The sequence below is a fragment of the Sphaerodactylus townsendi genome, linkage group LG02, assembly GCF_021028975.2.
Source record: "Sphaerodactylus townsendi isolate TG3544 linkage group LG02, MPM_Stown_v2.3, whole genome shotgun sequence".
Classification (NCBI taxonomy): Eukaryota; Metazoa; Chordata; class Lepidosauria; order Squamata; family Sphaerodactylidae; genus Sphaerodactylus; species Sphaerodactylus townsendi.
Genome location: NC_059426.1, coordinates 75,057,285 through 75,073,486, shown reverse-complemented (window position 1 = coordinate 75,073,486; position 16,202 = coordinate 75,057,285). Strand labels below are relative to the sequence as shown.

Here is a 16,202-nt window from a genome sequence, read left to right as displayed (position 1 = left end):
CTGCTCATTAGCCAGCCTGTGCAGTGCCTCCAGACTCCAGGTGCATGCAGCCGGCCTGCGCTGCTTCCTTCCTGCTCATGCTTGGCCTCCGCTCCAGCGCCTGCACACACTGCGCCCCCTCTGCCCTGACCCTCGGGCAGCAGCAAAGAACACGCCCACCAGGCTGGCTGAGGTCTGCACAGCGCGCGTCGCACCCAGGCTAGAAGCGTGGTGGGCGATTTTACGCTCACCCCCCACGTGACTTAACTGCGGGTGCATGGGGCATTTGTCCCCAGATGCCCCGGGGAAGCTTTGCCTCTGTACCTTGCTCCCCACTGTCAATGAAGATTGAGAGCCACCAAGTCAAAGCCCAAACATCATTTTTTTCTGGCCTACAGCCTTGTTTGGTTGAATTCTTTAGCCCAAATTTTCTGCCCCCTTACATATCCCAATATTTTCACCAAGACTTCTCGGTCTAAATGGTAGTGAGTGTCCCCTAAGTGAAGGAATGTAATACCAAATCAGTTTATAGCCAGAACCATAGTAGAGGGACACCTAATGAGCCAAAAAAACTAGCCTTGATTTTAAAAATAAACTTTAAAAACCTTAGAGTTTATTCAGCAGTTCTTAAGAATAACTCAGGGAAAGGACATGGTAAAAGCATGGTTATGAACAGGATAGCAACCTTTCTCCATACTTGCACAAAACATCTGAAATATGTATGTTTGAGAAGAAAAGAAAAGAGAATTTTTGACTTTCTTTTGGAGGCAGAGGCAAGAAGGCAGTCAGGGTATACAGTAGTGATGGCGAACCTATGGCACGGGTGCCAGAGGTGGCATTCAGAGCCCTCTCTGTGGGCACGCACACACAGAGTTTGTCATGTGGGGGGTGGAAAATCACCCACCCACCCCCCACACATCTAGGCTGGCCTGGGCCACTGAGCACGATGTGCATGCATCGCAGTGAGTAGGGAGGACTTGGCTGGCGGGCCTGGTGCCTGTGCTCCAGGTGGCTGCTGCCCGGGGTTGGGGGTAGAGGAGGCAGAGATGCTAGAGACGCACAGAGCGGTGTGTGCAGGACTTACTGGAGGCTACAGCAGGCTGACCCCTTCTCGAACAGGAGGGGCGGAGGGAGAGGGAGCCAACCAGTTTTTTCTAAACTAAAACCTCAGCATTCAGGTTAAATTGCCGGGTTGACACTTTGCGATAAATAAGTGGGTTTTGGGTTGCAATTTGGGTACTCGGTCTCAAAAAGGTTTGCCATCACTGGTATACAGCGTCTCCTTGGCAAAAGAAAGTGAAAGATTCTCTGCTCCCATGTGTGATTTCTGGCTCTCACTGTTCAGTAGTGTGGGAACGGATCAGAATGTGTATAAAAATTGTATTTAATCAAGAAACATGAAAGTCATAGAACCAGAGATTGCAAAGAATCAAAATGGGAGCTTCTGTGTAAGTGACCAAAAGCCTGCAGTTTTGCAGCAGGTCAAAAAGGCATGTTACCAGCTTGCTAGCAATTATGCAGGCAGGTACAGATAACATCTTTAGTATCTTGTAACTACAGGTTACTACGTGACAGCAGAACTATGCATTTTAAAACTTTGGTTTTTGGGTTAGAAATGAATGTGATTAGTTAAATCAACAAAGTGTTTTTCTATATAGTTAAATGAACACATAAATGATAAGGAGAAATTCACATGTATTATTATTTTACTATAATTCTATTGTTTTAGAATCATGTTTGTAAAATCTGTTAGAATTATGTTTTAACATTTCATGCTGGGGAACAGAAAAGTTTTATGAGCCTATGGAATCCTGCATTGCCTGAGGACATCTCTCTCTCTGGGAGAAACTTAGCAAAACGGGTTTTTCTTGGAGACAGCAAGCTAGTTTTATGACTGTCCTTTGTATATGCATAGAGGGCCACGCACTAATAGCATGCAGCGTTTGACTTAGAATACAGGCTGTCTTCATGTGACAAGGAGATAGATTCTGACCAATGGGGTTTGACCATACATGCTTGTAGCACGTGAAAGGAGTATGGGTTAATACGTGAGTAAGGGGATGGATTGTGTGACGTTTTTGCATCTATAAAAATTAAGGCTCTTCCTCTACTGGCCGTGCCTCTTTCGAGAGCCACCCGGGAGGGGTCAACCTCCTGTAACGTTCTAAATTCTGTGTCTCTCAATTGAGAGCACTGGGGCGTGTCTCTTCCTCGGGAGAGTTCACATTCTGTAATGTTCTAAATTCTGCTAAGTAAAAACTGTCTGTTTGTTTCTAATGTCAGATGTCTTTTGCTTTTATTCCTAACTTTAAGTTTTTCTTAAAACTAATCTTGCTGTGTAGGACCAGAAACGCGATCCTGGCCCCACAGTAGATTCATCCTTCATGTGACCTAGTTCCCAGGGAGGGAGAAAAAAAGGTAAGGGGGGGAGAGATAAAATCTGTCATTTTCAGGCAGGTTTGCTAGTGGTAGCAGAAACTCTGCAACCTGTTTCCTATCCTACATCCTGGCCCAGTCCTAGCCCTTTAGTCCCTGCCTCTCCCTGAGGAAAAGGTGGCGAAGTCAGATGCCTTGGCAGAGGAAAGCTGTCACAGATCAAGTCTGCACTTGATCTGTGCTGCCGTGGCTGCCGCCACCAAAGAGAAATGTTAAGTATCCCAGGTGTCTTGTCTTTCCAGCAAACAACAAGGCTGCTCCTCAGGGGAGACTATTTCTGGTCAGGGCTCCTCCCAGCTCCAACCTTCTGCAATTTCTGTTCCAGGACCACCTTCCTGTGTCCCCCCCCCCACTTTTTTTTTTGCAGGAGGCATGCAGTATATATGCCAAATACAGTTCATCTTGAAAATATTCTTCTTTGTTATGGCTTAGAGGCAGTGGTAGATATGTTATAATAAAACATGCAGTTCCCCTCAGTACTGTATTAACATGCCAACTATTCCTTGGGAATCTACCTTCCAAAATGAGATGTGGCCAAGCTGGAAAACCCTAAAATCTGTTACCTTCCCACCTGCATGTTAAATCTCATGCTCAAGGTCTGTGGCTGGCCACACCCAGGAACCACCCTTCCATATCCCAATATATAGCAGCAAACACTGAATCTTATGAACAGTGATGAAGGTAAGGAATAATGCCTCTCCTTTAATTAGTTAGCACAATTCTCTCTCTTTCTGTTCTTCTGTTTCTGTTTTTAAACAGACAATTTAGATCAGACATAATTTATTGTATCGTGCTAGAATTCCATGTTTAGAATTCCATGTCAGAGAGATTTCCCCCTGTTTTGCCTGAACCACAGGGTCCACTACAATGTGTAGCTAAGGAGGTGGTAGACACTTGGTTTGAGAGCAGCTAAGTAGGAACAGGGCAATTTCTTTACCCAGCCAGGAGTTGGTTGTGGCACAATCTAGTGAGAGCACCAGTACAATTGGTGGCATGGCAGGAAGAAATGACAGACATAGCCTTTGCCTCCTGAAACCTCATGTGTGGCACAACTGGGGCTTGGTTTCAACCTACAAAGGATGGTGTATGATATCTTCTTGGAGCAGCAAAATACCCCCAGTCACCGCTGGATAGACTGGCAGGGGACACTGGCGTTCCTGCCTAGGGACATGGGGTACCCCTTGTCCCCGGGCGCATCGATTGAGGTCACGTGGGGGGGCGCCAAAACATCCTCCTAAACAAGGAGGGATTGAGCAAGCCCTAGAAAGCAGGCACTGAAGCAGCCTGCTCCCAGTGCCTGTTGTAGCCCCGCCCACTCTGTATGGTGGCCTGGAGTATCCAGGGGTGGGGGAGAAGTCCCACTGGGCTCCCTGGAGCAGGACTGGGGAGCTCCGCCTCCCCTCCCTCTAACCCAGCATGCCTTATTCACCTTAAATTAAGTGTGGCATTTCTCAGAAGCCTTCTCCCCGGCAGCCGGGCACCGGCAGGCACAGGAAAAGGCAAGCTGAGCAGGGAGCCCAGAAGCAGCAGCAGAACTGAAGATGATGCTGACGTTTGCTTGGTAAACCTTCAGATGGGGGGTGACTTGTGAGAGATTTACATGCTTAAAAGTTAATTCCCCTTGCACTGGCTTGGAGCTGTTTCTCAGGCTAGCAGCCTACCTCACAGGGTTGGTGTGAGGACACAATTAGGAAAGTGGTGGGGAGGGAGCCATGTATGTTTTGCTGGTGGTGGGAGGTGATTTGTGAGCTGGTGCAAAAAATCATTGTTTGGTCATTGTGGGGGAGGGTGGTTGTCCATACCTGGGGTGGGGGTGGGGGGGCACCAAACTCAGATTTTGTCCCCGGGCTCCAGTTTGCCTAGATTCGCTCCTGGCAGGGGAGCAGAAGTACATGCAGGATAAGTTCCAAAGTGGAGGAGATCTAAAACTGGGGCTGCCAATGGAAGATTGTGTGTGTGCCAAGTGCTGTCAAATCACCTCCACTCATGGCAATCCTATGAATTACTGTTCTCCAAGATGTCTTATCATGAGCATCCTTGCTCAGGTCTTGTGAACTAAGGGCCATGGCTTGCTTTATAGGACAATTATCCATGGTCAATTATAGCATGATACTCACGTGAAAAATCACGGTTTAAGCAAGAACTCCCCACGGCTCAAGTGCCAAACATAGCTTTATCCTGGTTCGGGCACGCATCCCCCGCACCCTTATCACATATTTTTTTTTTGGAACCTGCATTGAAGTGCACCTTTTTTTCAATCACACGCTGAAGCCGGTTCAGTGGGGAGAAACAGGGGACAGACGCAACTTATTGTTCCCACCCTTCAAAGCTTCCAGCCAATCAGAGCGCAGTGGGCTGTGCTCAGAGCACGCACAGCCTTTTTTGTGTGCCGTGCTGGGCATGGCTATGAAGAAATGTAAATAGGAAGCCATGGTACAATGATTTTGATAAATTGTTTATGCATGGCTATGTTGGAACATTAAAACAAGAATAAGAATAACATGAATTTTCAATCAGGGGTGGAGTTGTGTTCCCACTCAAACCAATAACCAATCAGAGGCAGGGAAATTCTGCCTACGCATCTACGTAACGACGTAGCTGTGCAAATTTTTTTTAAAAAAAGTTCTCGGCCCAACACAACACAACACAACAGCCAATTAGGACGAAGAAGAAAAGACCCGCTGAGCAGATCGCATGTTCGTGGGGAGTGTTACATTGTTTGAAACCACGATAGACATCAAGGGCTTCACTAGACACACACTGCAGTGGGGAGGGAGAAACCATGATTTAAAAGGTGCTATTTCTTTTGGAACCGGGATGCATCCAGGTTAATTTCTCAGTGGGGATTTGACCATGTGATTGAGTGCTATCTGACTTGGAGGGGGGAGTGCTATCTGACCATCTTCCAGAATATCTTTTTTCCCCATTTTGGATTGTCTCATCATCATTGGGTTTTTGAGTAAGAGTTGGTCAGAGGTGGTTTACCATTGCCTTCTTCTGTACAGTACTAAGGGTTAGCTGTTTATTTGCTGTTGTCTAAGATTCTCCACCTTTGTCACCCTCCGCTACTGCTGCCGCCCAGTAACTAACTTTCAAGGATGCCTCTACCCCCATCACCATTGGAACTATCAGTTCTCTTCTGCTGATTTGGCTGTTGATCTTTGAAGGGGGTAGACAGTCTGGTATCTCAGCTGTGACCATTCTGCTTTGAGTAACTCTGCTAGGAGTTTAGCCTTTTCACAGAATCTAGACCCCTTACAGTACTGTTCCCAGCTTCACTGACACAAACAAACCCCTTCACCACATTAAGGTATGGATCCAAAAGGGGAAAGATTACTCCCAACAAATATTAAAATAACTGTTTTTTTTCCTGTATTGATAGCTCAGGATCTGACCTTATCCATTTGTTGCCAGTGTTTATTCTGCAACTAGGTTAGTTCATACCTGGCTGCCATCATCACTATCCCTTCTCCTGCCATTCCGGTTTCTTTAAGATTATCTTTGCAGCACCTCCTTCCACTACTGGGTGGAGTCTGGAAGAAACTGCTTATGATGAAGGTCTCATTTGATTTCAGTCTCCTCCTGCCATATGCAGCTGATACTCCTGCTTTGTTCTGTTCTAACTTTTCAGCCATATTTTTGTTAACAATTGCAAGTAAACCTGATTGCTACTTATTGTTCTGGGCAGAGCTACACAACATCTTGGCATGCATGCATTCTCAAATCCATGTGTGCTAAGGTAATGCAAGGGGGGAGCGTAGGAGAATTTGCAGGGACTAGCTGATGTATAGCAAGAAGGAGCACTTTACCCCTCCCATGACTGCTGATTTTTTCAGAAAATCTCTCCCCAAACCAACTATTCTCTCAGCCAAAGATTTTTTTAAGTGTGTGAGGATTTGTGGGTGGAAATTAAAGGAGCAAGAGGAGCATTTAGAATCCCCTCCCATTCTCTTCCTTCTCTGCAAGTGTTGCTCATCATCTCCCCACAAATGGGAAATGAAAGGTCAAGCACCCATATTTCCTTATAGTCTCTAGTTCGGTCCATGTGAGTTGTGACCCACACAGAACTGAACCAGTCACTATGTTCCTGGCTACTAGAGAACACAACACAAAATAATAGATTGTGCAATTTAATACAAGTAAAGTGCAATGAAGATAATGGTATACACAGAATACACAAAATACAGCTCCTAGATTCCTACGTTGTTGTTTAAAAGTGACTCTTCTATAAATTGCATTGGCACCCAGTAACAGAGCATTTTCACACACAGTCTTAAAATAGCTTTTGCTTCAGTCAGCTTTGTACCACAAATTATAAGGGTTTCCTTTCCTCACAAACAATCATTAGACATTAACATAAATAGCATAAGAGATGCTGAAAGATAATTTAGATTTCATGTATGAAAACACTATTAGCATGTATATAGCACATTTCAAGGGTTCAGAATGCTTTACACACATCAGCTCAGTAAATTTTAAAATAGCTTTGCAAGGGAGAGCAGAATGGCCACAAGGTCTTGGTTCATAACTCACATGGACGGGAGCACATTTTAGACTGGGATGGCTTGTATTTATATTACTGCTCCTCTCTTTTTGTCCAGAGAGCTGCCACGGGAGTTTCCTCACAGGATAATATATATGATTGGAATGTCTTTACACTCAGTGGTATTCTTTAGCGGCTTGACTGGATCTTTGGAATCAGAGCAGCATTTGGAAATGTAAAGTGACTCATATGCATGTTTCTTCCTTGATGGGACTAACTGAAGACACACATTTTACTGCTGCCTCAGACTTATAACTGTGTGTGAAAATGCTCTGTGACTGTGTGCCTATGTAATTTATAAAATGGTTACTTTTAAACACAAATATGGCTTGCATGTCTGTATACATGTAATGTCATTTTTAAGAACTGTCCATGAGTACTATGTGTATCCTATCTATCTTTCTGGCAGGGGAGTATCTTCTAAAGATGGCACCCAGGGCAAATGTTGAGCTGCATGCCCATCCAACCCCTTCCCGCAACTCCCTGTGGAATGGTGGTGGGGAGGCACCAGTTCAAGGCTGATCTTGGCCAGATCTAGCTTTAAACTGCAGAGTCCACTCTCAAAGCCTTCAGTTTTAAGCCAAACCCAGCAAGACCAAGACCAGCCTTGAACTACAGGCTCTGCCCTGGCCAAAGCTAGCTTTATACTGCTGGCTCTGCTTCCAAAGCTCTGCCTCTGAAGTCACATGGACTTTGGAGGTGGAGCCAGCAATATAAAGTAGGAACTGGCCAGGGCAAAGTCTCTGCTTGGTCATGTCTAGCTTTGACCTTTGAGGCAGAGCCCACTGTTTAAAACTAGACCTGATCAAACCCAGCCTTGATCTGCATGCCCCCCCCTCAGCTTCCATGTGAAGTTCAGGGGTGGGGTGCACAGTTGAACACTGGACCTGAGCCCAGTCTAGAACTGTGCCCCAACCCCTGAACTCCACATGGAGTTTGAGGCATGGATGCTATTTGACCGTGGGGTGGCAGGGCTTGTGGATGGGGGCTCTGGGCTGCCTGGCAACCCCCTCAAACAGCTGCAAGGGCATGAACCCAGGCTTGCCCCACCCTAGTTACACTGTTGCTTTCTAGTGTGTGGATCAGGTATGCTTCTACACAGTCCTGTGGGATCATTTCTACCAGGTCAGAACATCTGGAGGTCAAAGAATGATACAGGTACTTTTTGGAAGGGTCTGTGATGTGCTCATCTACATGGACATATCAGATTTCTGTAGTCCACATGTAGCAGCAGGAGCTTCAGCCTATGTTTGTCCCCTGATTAGACACATGAACAACTAGTGCTTGTACAACTAGTAAGAAATGGTGTTTTTCAAGATCCCCACTGGAAAAATTCCCTGAAAAAAACCTCATCTCCTATTTTTAGAGAGGCAGGTCTTGCATCTGGGAATGCTAAAATGTTTTGCACTGAAAGCAGAAACCACTGCTATAAGAATTATATAAAAAAACCCTAGGCCCCTTCCGCACGGAGGCGGAAGGGGTTGGGTCGGCGTAATCCACGCCGACCCGACGACGCTGGGACCGTCCGCATGGACGGTCCCAGAACCGGCTGGGACGACAGTGCTACAGAGTGCTGTCGCCCGGCCGACCTGGCTTGTCCCTGGCCCTCCGGCACGTTGCCGAGGCCTGGAGACACACCCCCCGGCCCTGCGCACCTGCTTGAGCGTTGCAGGGCAGGGGACGTGTCCCCAGGCCTCGGCGACGCGCCGGAGGGCCAGGGACCAGGTAAGTGATGGGTGGGAGTGGAGGGGGGAGGGCGCCTTGGAGCCGCTGCTGTTCGCACGGCAGCGGCTCCAAGCCGGCATTTCCAAACAACCTCGCTCCCCGAGCGAGGTTGGGAAATGCCCGCTTCGCGCCGGTCGGGCGACACGAGGGCGCCATTAAACGCCTGTGCGGAAAGGGCCCTAGATTTCCCAAGCTGAGTGATGAGTCCCATTTTCTCCCTTGTTCCTTCATCAAACAGGAGTCTTGTTTGGTCATATGCAGAAAAATGAGGGGAGATTAGTCACAGATAGCACTGCTGTAGGGCTACCAGAAAGACAGGAGGTTTTTAAAGGTTCAACTTGGCGAACTCATCTTCTAATCTAATTGCAGGCTATAAGTTCATGGTTATCCTTGAACAACTCCCAGAGCCCTACGGGGATGGGGCGGTATAATAAATCGAAAAAATAAATAAAATAAATAAAAAAATAAACAGATTTGGGACCAGTTCTATAAACTATGGCCGATTATGGACTGGGGCACTTACCTCCTCTCTGCCCCACTGTGGCATCAGGTGCGCCCTTGAAGTGCTCTTGCTTTCTGCGAGAAAAGCAGAGAGCAAAAGCAGGAGGTGAGTGGCAACTTGCTTGTATGTCAGTACAAGGAAGTTTGCTGCGCACCACTTCCACTCCCTGCTTGCTGCAAAGAAAGCTTGCCGTACCGGGGCTCAGTTGCTGGTGTGCAGTAATAGGCTGCTGCATAATCAGCCTATGAGAAGGGAGTGAACTTGTGGGGGGATCTATATGCACTATATGCCCTTACTCACTGGTCCAGAGTTTAGGGCTGGGTTGTCATCAATATGCAGATAATATTGAGTAGTATCTGCTGATGAAGATCCAGACGAGTGCCTGGGGTGTGTGGTGAAATGGTTGAAACATAGCCATCTGAAACTCAATCAATTGAGGATGGAGGTCCTGTAGCTGGATGAGGGAGTTGTGATCCCAACTGCCAAACTTAGATTGAGTGGAACTGACACCAACACCTACCATCAAAAGTGTGGGGGTGGCTCTGGATGCCTCCTTTTCTATGGAGGCCCAGGTTGCAAATACAGCTCGAGTGGCATTTTGCCATCTTTGCCAGGCTAAGCAGCTGGTATCCTTCCTATCTTGTACCAACCTAGCCATGGTGATCCATGTGGTAGGCACCTCCAGATAAGACTACTGCAAGTCTCTCTCTGCAGAGCTACCCTTGAGGTTGCTCTGGAAACTTCAGCTGGTCCAGAATACAGTGATAAGGGTTCTTACAAGAATGTCTTTAAGATCGCATGTTCAGTCTCTATTTTGCCAGCTGCACTAGTTACCAGTTGAACACCGGATCAAGTTAAAGGGTTTAATTTAAAGCCCTAAACAGTCTGCAACCATTGTACCTGATGAACTGGCTATCTTAGTATAACCCCCAGAGGACATTATGCTCTATAACAGTGGTGGCGAACCTTTGGCACTCCAGATGTTATGGACTACAATTTCCATCAGCCCCTGCCACCATGGCCAATTGGCCGTTCTGGCAGGCATTGATGGGAATTGTAGTCCATAACATCTGGAGTGCCAACGGTTCGCCACCACGGCACTATAAGAAGTAATCTGCTGGTGGTCCCTGGCCCTAAAAGTGTCCAGCTGACCTCAACCAGAGCCAGAGTCTTTTCAGCTCTGGTCCTGGCCTAGTGGAACTCTCTATCAGCTGAGACCTGAGTCCTGCATGATTTAGTCCAGTTCCACAGGGTTTCTAACATGGAAATGTTTTTCCTGGACTATGGTTGAGGCAGCAACCTCATGAATGGCCTCTACCCTTCCTCTCCCTACCCTTCCTAAACCTTCTTAATGTATGGGTGCTGTGTGGTTTCCGGGCTGTATGGCCGTGTTCTAGCAGCATTCTCTCCTGACGTTTCGCCTGCGTCTGTGGCTGGCATCTTCAGAGGATCATCTTCTTAATGTATGTTTTTAGTTATTTTATTATGGGATCCAGTTGGGTAAGTTGGGCTGGATGCTGTACTAGATCCCACCTCCTGGGTCAACCAACCAATAAGTTACAACATGCTGTAATAATAGGTGTTGGGAGTATTCAAATTGATTGAATTTTATTGATGTGTGAACAGATGTATATTACTGTACTGTATTTTTGTATATCAAACTGTCCCAAGCCCATCTCTGGATGGGAAAGGGCAGAATATAAGCCCAATACAATAAATAAGAAAAATATTATCATCCATATTCCTATCTTATTTATGATTCCCTCGGAGGCCTCGCCAGAAAGTAGAATGAGAGGGTAGAATCAAACTTCAGATATTGCTGGAAGGCATCATTTCAGAGCTAAGTAAGCCCCAACTAAAACTCTACTTTAGAAGCATTTCCACAGCACTGTCTTTACATTTCTCTGTCTAATATAAAGTGGGTGGGCGCTAATAGCAGGTTCCTGACTTCATATTCTGCCCGTCAGCTCAAACAGACACTGTGTGAAACTTCAGGGTCAGAATAAAAGTAATTTTGATGGGAAAACAGTGCATTTCCCCCCAGTAATGTTTTAACTGGTTGAAGGGCAGTGTCTTTCACTGAAGGACAGTATAATCTGTGTGTAATCAGAGGTTATGAAAACACATTTAGAGAGACCAGAGGCAACTGTGCCAGAGCGCGAAGGAAATAACATGTGTCACAATGGGACACATGCATAAGCAGAGGCAACTGAGAGCACTAGAACTGTCACCACATGAGGTTGAAAGGCCAATTAGAGACAGATTTTTCTTTGCAGCTTAAATTTGTGGTGGCTTTATAGAGCTCATAAAAGCAATGTCTTGTCTGCCTTGCAAGAGGCATGTGAAGAAGAATGCAAATTATTCAGTGAAGGCTGGGAAAGCTTCCTTTGCTGTACAAGACAATCCCACCTGTATCACAGTCTCCTATTCCACTGCCTTCCACACTTGATAATGCACTTCAGGATGAATTTGCATGGCAGAATTTTGCATGAGATAATTGCATTTATCTGTTGATCACCTATGCAGCTGAAACTGCTGTCTCAAAGCATTGTGATACTGTTTCATGCAATTATTTAACAGAGACAAGCTATTAAGCTATAAGGCAAAGGTACTTATTATTGTTTGAGTCTGTGAAAAAACAGACTACAAATAAAGTAAATAAATAAAATAATTATTAAAGCATCTACTTTAATATTTAATAACCTACTCCCCAAAGGTATCATGAATTCTTGGAATGGTGGTTCTCTGATGTGCTATGGATATCTGTCAGATGTAAGAATAGTACAGTTGGCTTATAAAAAAAACTATGAAAAGTAGTCTACCAGGGAGAAGAGTCCAGGTTCTGTTCTGGAAATTTGTTATCCTAGACTCTATAGCCCCTATTCTACTAGTGCTAATGCTGGATTTGCAGAAATCTAATGGGCTTAGATCATTATGGAGTTTTTCCTAACATAGTAGTCCTAGCAACATCTGTTGTTTGGGGGAGTGGGGATTGGTAAACTGGCTGTCCGTATTGTCCTGGTGAGGATTCTACTATCCTGTGCTTCCTCAGTTTCTGGCAAAAGAAACAAAAATATGCTGAGATTTTCTTTACCGCTTGCCAGAATTGTACAGATGACTGTCTTAGCAAAAGAATGCCTACCACTTCACAAATATTTCATGTATTCAAGGACATAGGTAAGGGGGGGTTTCCTCGGGTTCAACCCCCCCATTCATGTCCGAAGCTCCGCCCACCCGTTTGTGTATTTTTAAAACATTTTTAGTGTTTTTCGGTTTTTGGCCTGCAGGGGGCGCATTGTTTAGGCTAGCAGCACCAAACTTTCAGGGATTGTTTGGGGGACTCTCCTGATAATACTACCCATGTTTGGTGAGGTTTGGTTCAGGGGGTCCAAAGTTATGGACTCCCAAAGGGGGTGCACCCATCCTCCATTGTTTCCAATGGGAGCTAATAGAAGATGGGGGCTACACCTTTGAACTAAACTTCACCAAACCTGGGTGGTATAATTAGGAGAGTCTCTTAAAGATACCCTAAAAGTTTGGCGCTGTTAGCTTAACAATTGCACCCCTAACAGCAGGCACCCCCAAATTTCCCCAGATTCTTCTTTTAAATCCACCCCCTTCGGCATGGATTTCAAGGGAGAATCTGAGGTCCTCAGTTTAGAAGAAGAAGAAGAGTTTGGATTTGTATCCTCCCTTTCTCTCCTGTAGGAGACTCAAAGGGGCTTACAATCTCCTTGCCCTTTCCCCCTCACAACAAGCACCCTGTGAGGTGGGTGGGGCTGAGAGAGCTCCAAAAAGCTGTGACTAGCTCAAGGTCACCCAGCTGGCATGTGTGGGAGTGCACAGGCTAATCTGAATTCCCCAGATAAGCCTCCACATCTCAAGCGGCAGAGCAGGGAATCAAACCCGGTTCCTCCAGATTAGAATGCACCTGACCTTAACCACTACACCACATTGAAAGTGATGCTGTTTCACAGTGGGTGATAATCCACCTCAAAATAGCATCACTTTCAATGTTGTTTAACTGGGGATCCCAGATTCTCCCTTTAAGGTGAATTTAAAAGGAGAATTTGGGCTCTCTAGTTTAAACACGTTTGAAAGTGATGCTGTTTGGGGGTGGATTCCAGCATCACAGCGGCTGCCGGGGGGAGGGGGGGGGCAGGACGCAAAACTCAGATTTTGCACAGGGCTTCATTTTCCCTCTATGCCTCTGCCCAGAGGGGAGGACAGAAGGAACTGCCAGCTGTTGGCTGGGAGCCCAGCTAGTGGGGGGCAGGGGAGGGAAGGGTGGGGGGCAGGGGAGGGAAGGGTGGGGGAGTCTGCCGTCCTTGGCTTTGAAGAGGTGCTTTTATAAGCGCTAGGCCAGGAGTGGGGCTTGGGGAGGCGTGGCCATGCCCTAGGGGCGGGTGGGGGTATGGCCCCACCCCCGAACCCCCCCCTAAAAAGTCTATACCTACGTCCTTGCATGTATTCATTCCAAAACTGTAACAGAACTAATCAGATTCTGGTAAATCTCTAAGATTATTTCAGAGTACTTCAGGCATAGAACCTGAAATTCAACAATTCCAGTTATTCCAACATTTGGCAGGGCAATATTCAGAGTAACCATGTTTTCTGAAGTTCTGGCTTAAAGATCTGAGACCATGAGGAATTTGGTGAAATTCTTGTTCACATGTATCCTATGTGTCTTGTATCTTTATCCCACAGGGCAAGATTTGTGGTTTTAAGTCAATTGTTTTAGAACATTTTATGACGACGCTTTCTTTTTGGGAATAATCCTTTTCTGTAATCTAAGAGTGACCACCGAATGATGTTCAAAATAGGAACAGGAGATCTGGGGAATTATAAGGTGTTAGTAAATTGTGAACATAAAAATGAGACATGATAAATAGCATGTCTCAATTTCATTATATTTGACTCTTCAGTTTGTGCTAAGCAAATAGAAATGCAAGGTCCCGTCCCGTCTTTGACTGCTCCTTTTTTTTGTTCATCAGTCAGGCCAGAAGTGTTATTCTTATTGGCCGAAACAAATAAATTGTATAAACATAGCATTATTTTTATCCAGTAATGCATTTTTGTCACATGCTCCTCCCCCCTCCCAACAGAACTAAAAACTTACTGCTTTTAAAATAAAAATCAGACCACCTGAATCCAGGAATGCTGTTTCTTCTTCAGTCATTTCTCCTCAACCCTTGCCAATTAAAAATGAACATGATTTGCAATCATAGACTGCCTGCTTTTTGTATTTATCATACAGCTGTTAAAAAAAACATAGCACTTCTTCCTCCCACTCTTTTCTTTGGACTCTTGTTTTTTATCATATTCCTTTGACTTAATTTCATTCATCTTCACAACAGTCCTATGATATCTTAGTATTTTTATTTTATGTGAGAAGCTGAGGCTGAGACAGAACTGTTTGTCCAGGCCCCCAGGGAGAGCATATTAAGCCTATGTCTTCCTTGAGCCAGGAGAGAGGCAGAGCATAAATATTTTATTTGAATAAATAAATAAGACAGGGCATTGGGCTAGCAATCATCAATAAAGTCACTAGGTGACCTTGGGCCAGTCACTTTCTCTCAGCCTCACATACATCACAGGATTGTGGTAAATACAAAATGGAGGAGACCGTTTACACCACTCTGAGCTCCATGGAGGAAGAGTGGGTTACAAGTAAAAAAATATTCTAACCACTTGAGCCAGATTTTAAAGTTTAAAGACTGATTCTAGAAGTATTGTATTAGAAAGGGCTTGCCAGGCTGGGTGAAGAATTTGCCATAATGCCCTTTAAAATTAAGTTGGACTTTTCACTTTTGTTCTACGGAAGAAGTTATTCTTAAATTATACAATGTTCGTGCAAGTATTAAACGCTTCTCCATTCTCATTTCAAACAGCTTCTCAACATTCCTTATAACAACAGAGGTTCCACTTAGGTCTTATGGTATAACCACTGACAGACATATCCCCTCACGAATTTGTCTAATTCTTTTAAAAGTCTAATGGCCATCGCCACATCTCACAACACGGATGTTTATAATAGTGATGAGGTATACCATGACATCTTCATATAACACAGACATCTTGTTTTACAAGCTAAAAATGATGGCTAGGACATTGAGATTTCTATGTAACAACTGCATTTGGTTCAGATCCAGCACCAGAAGAGCATATACATTTCAAACAGGATCACTCACTCACAACATTAGCATTCATAGAGAATATCCTAGTGAAATGAGATTTGCATCATGCCTGTCATTTCTCCTTATGCTGAAAGCCACAATGGCAGATCTCAAGGTTTTCTCTTGTGGTCTGCAGATTGACAGCCATAGCCAAATCCAAAAATCGAAATCTAAAAATACCGGTCCTTGGAAGGTGGCCAAGAGTCGCATGTAGTTCAATCCTATGCCGGTTTTAGCAGCAAAAAAGTCCACAGTTTGTTGTACCTTATTCCCAAGTAAACATGGCTGGATTAAAGCCCTATCCCCATTTCACAAAATATTTCCAAACAGCCTATACATTCCCCAGTGGAGCACAAACTTATTACCACACTTCATATCAGAGCTAGAGTGTGGGGTTGCGATACCCAACACTCCAGCTGTTATGTACAATACCCCAACACCAGTTGCCTTAATTATGACAGATTAAGAGAAAGCCAGAACTCAAAGGGAAAAAAATGGAAACGTACAGAGCTTGGCAACCTTGACCGTTTGTTCCCCTGTAGCATTCTCTCGGCGATGATGGAGGTAATTTCTTACGTTCCTGAGCCCAGGGCTGTTGAGGTCCGGAGGCTGCCAACGGGGCAGATATTTCCCTTTTCAAGCAGCTGGAACAATTAAACTTGCCCCGTTTAGTAACGTTTGGAGCTACAACAAGCTAGATTAGACTGGGCTGGGAGCTGAAAAATAGACCCACCCACTGAGGTTGCCTAACCAGTTGATATCCTTTTGTTGTCAATTAAAAAGAAATTAAATAGCCCCAAAGACAAGTTTGTACTTTCTGGGGTGGTTGTGGCAAAGCTCA

General features: G+C 45.2%; 1 protein-coding gene across 1 annotated transcript in view; it reads right to left on the bottom strand.

The window, feature by feature from the left end:
• The window catches only part of PKP3 (plakophilin 3), an 86,351-nt gene extending 70,308 nt beyond the window's left edge, over positions 1 to 16,043 (bottom strand). The window contains exon 1 of the mRNA XM_048486285.1: positions 15,868 to 16,043. Coding sequence (XP_048342242.1) covers positions 15,868 to 15,906 — 39 coding nt within the window. The 5' untranslated portion in view covers positions 15,907 to 16,043. The remainder of the gene's footprint in view (positions 1 to 15,867) is intronic.
• Between the last annotated feature and the right edge of the window lie 159 nt (positions 16,044 to 16,202).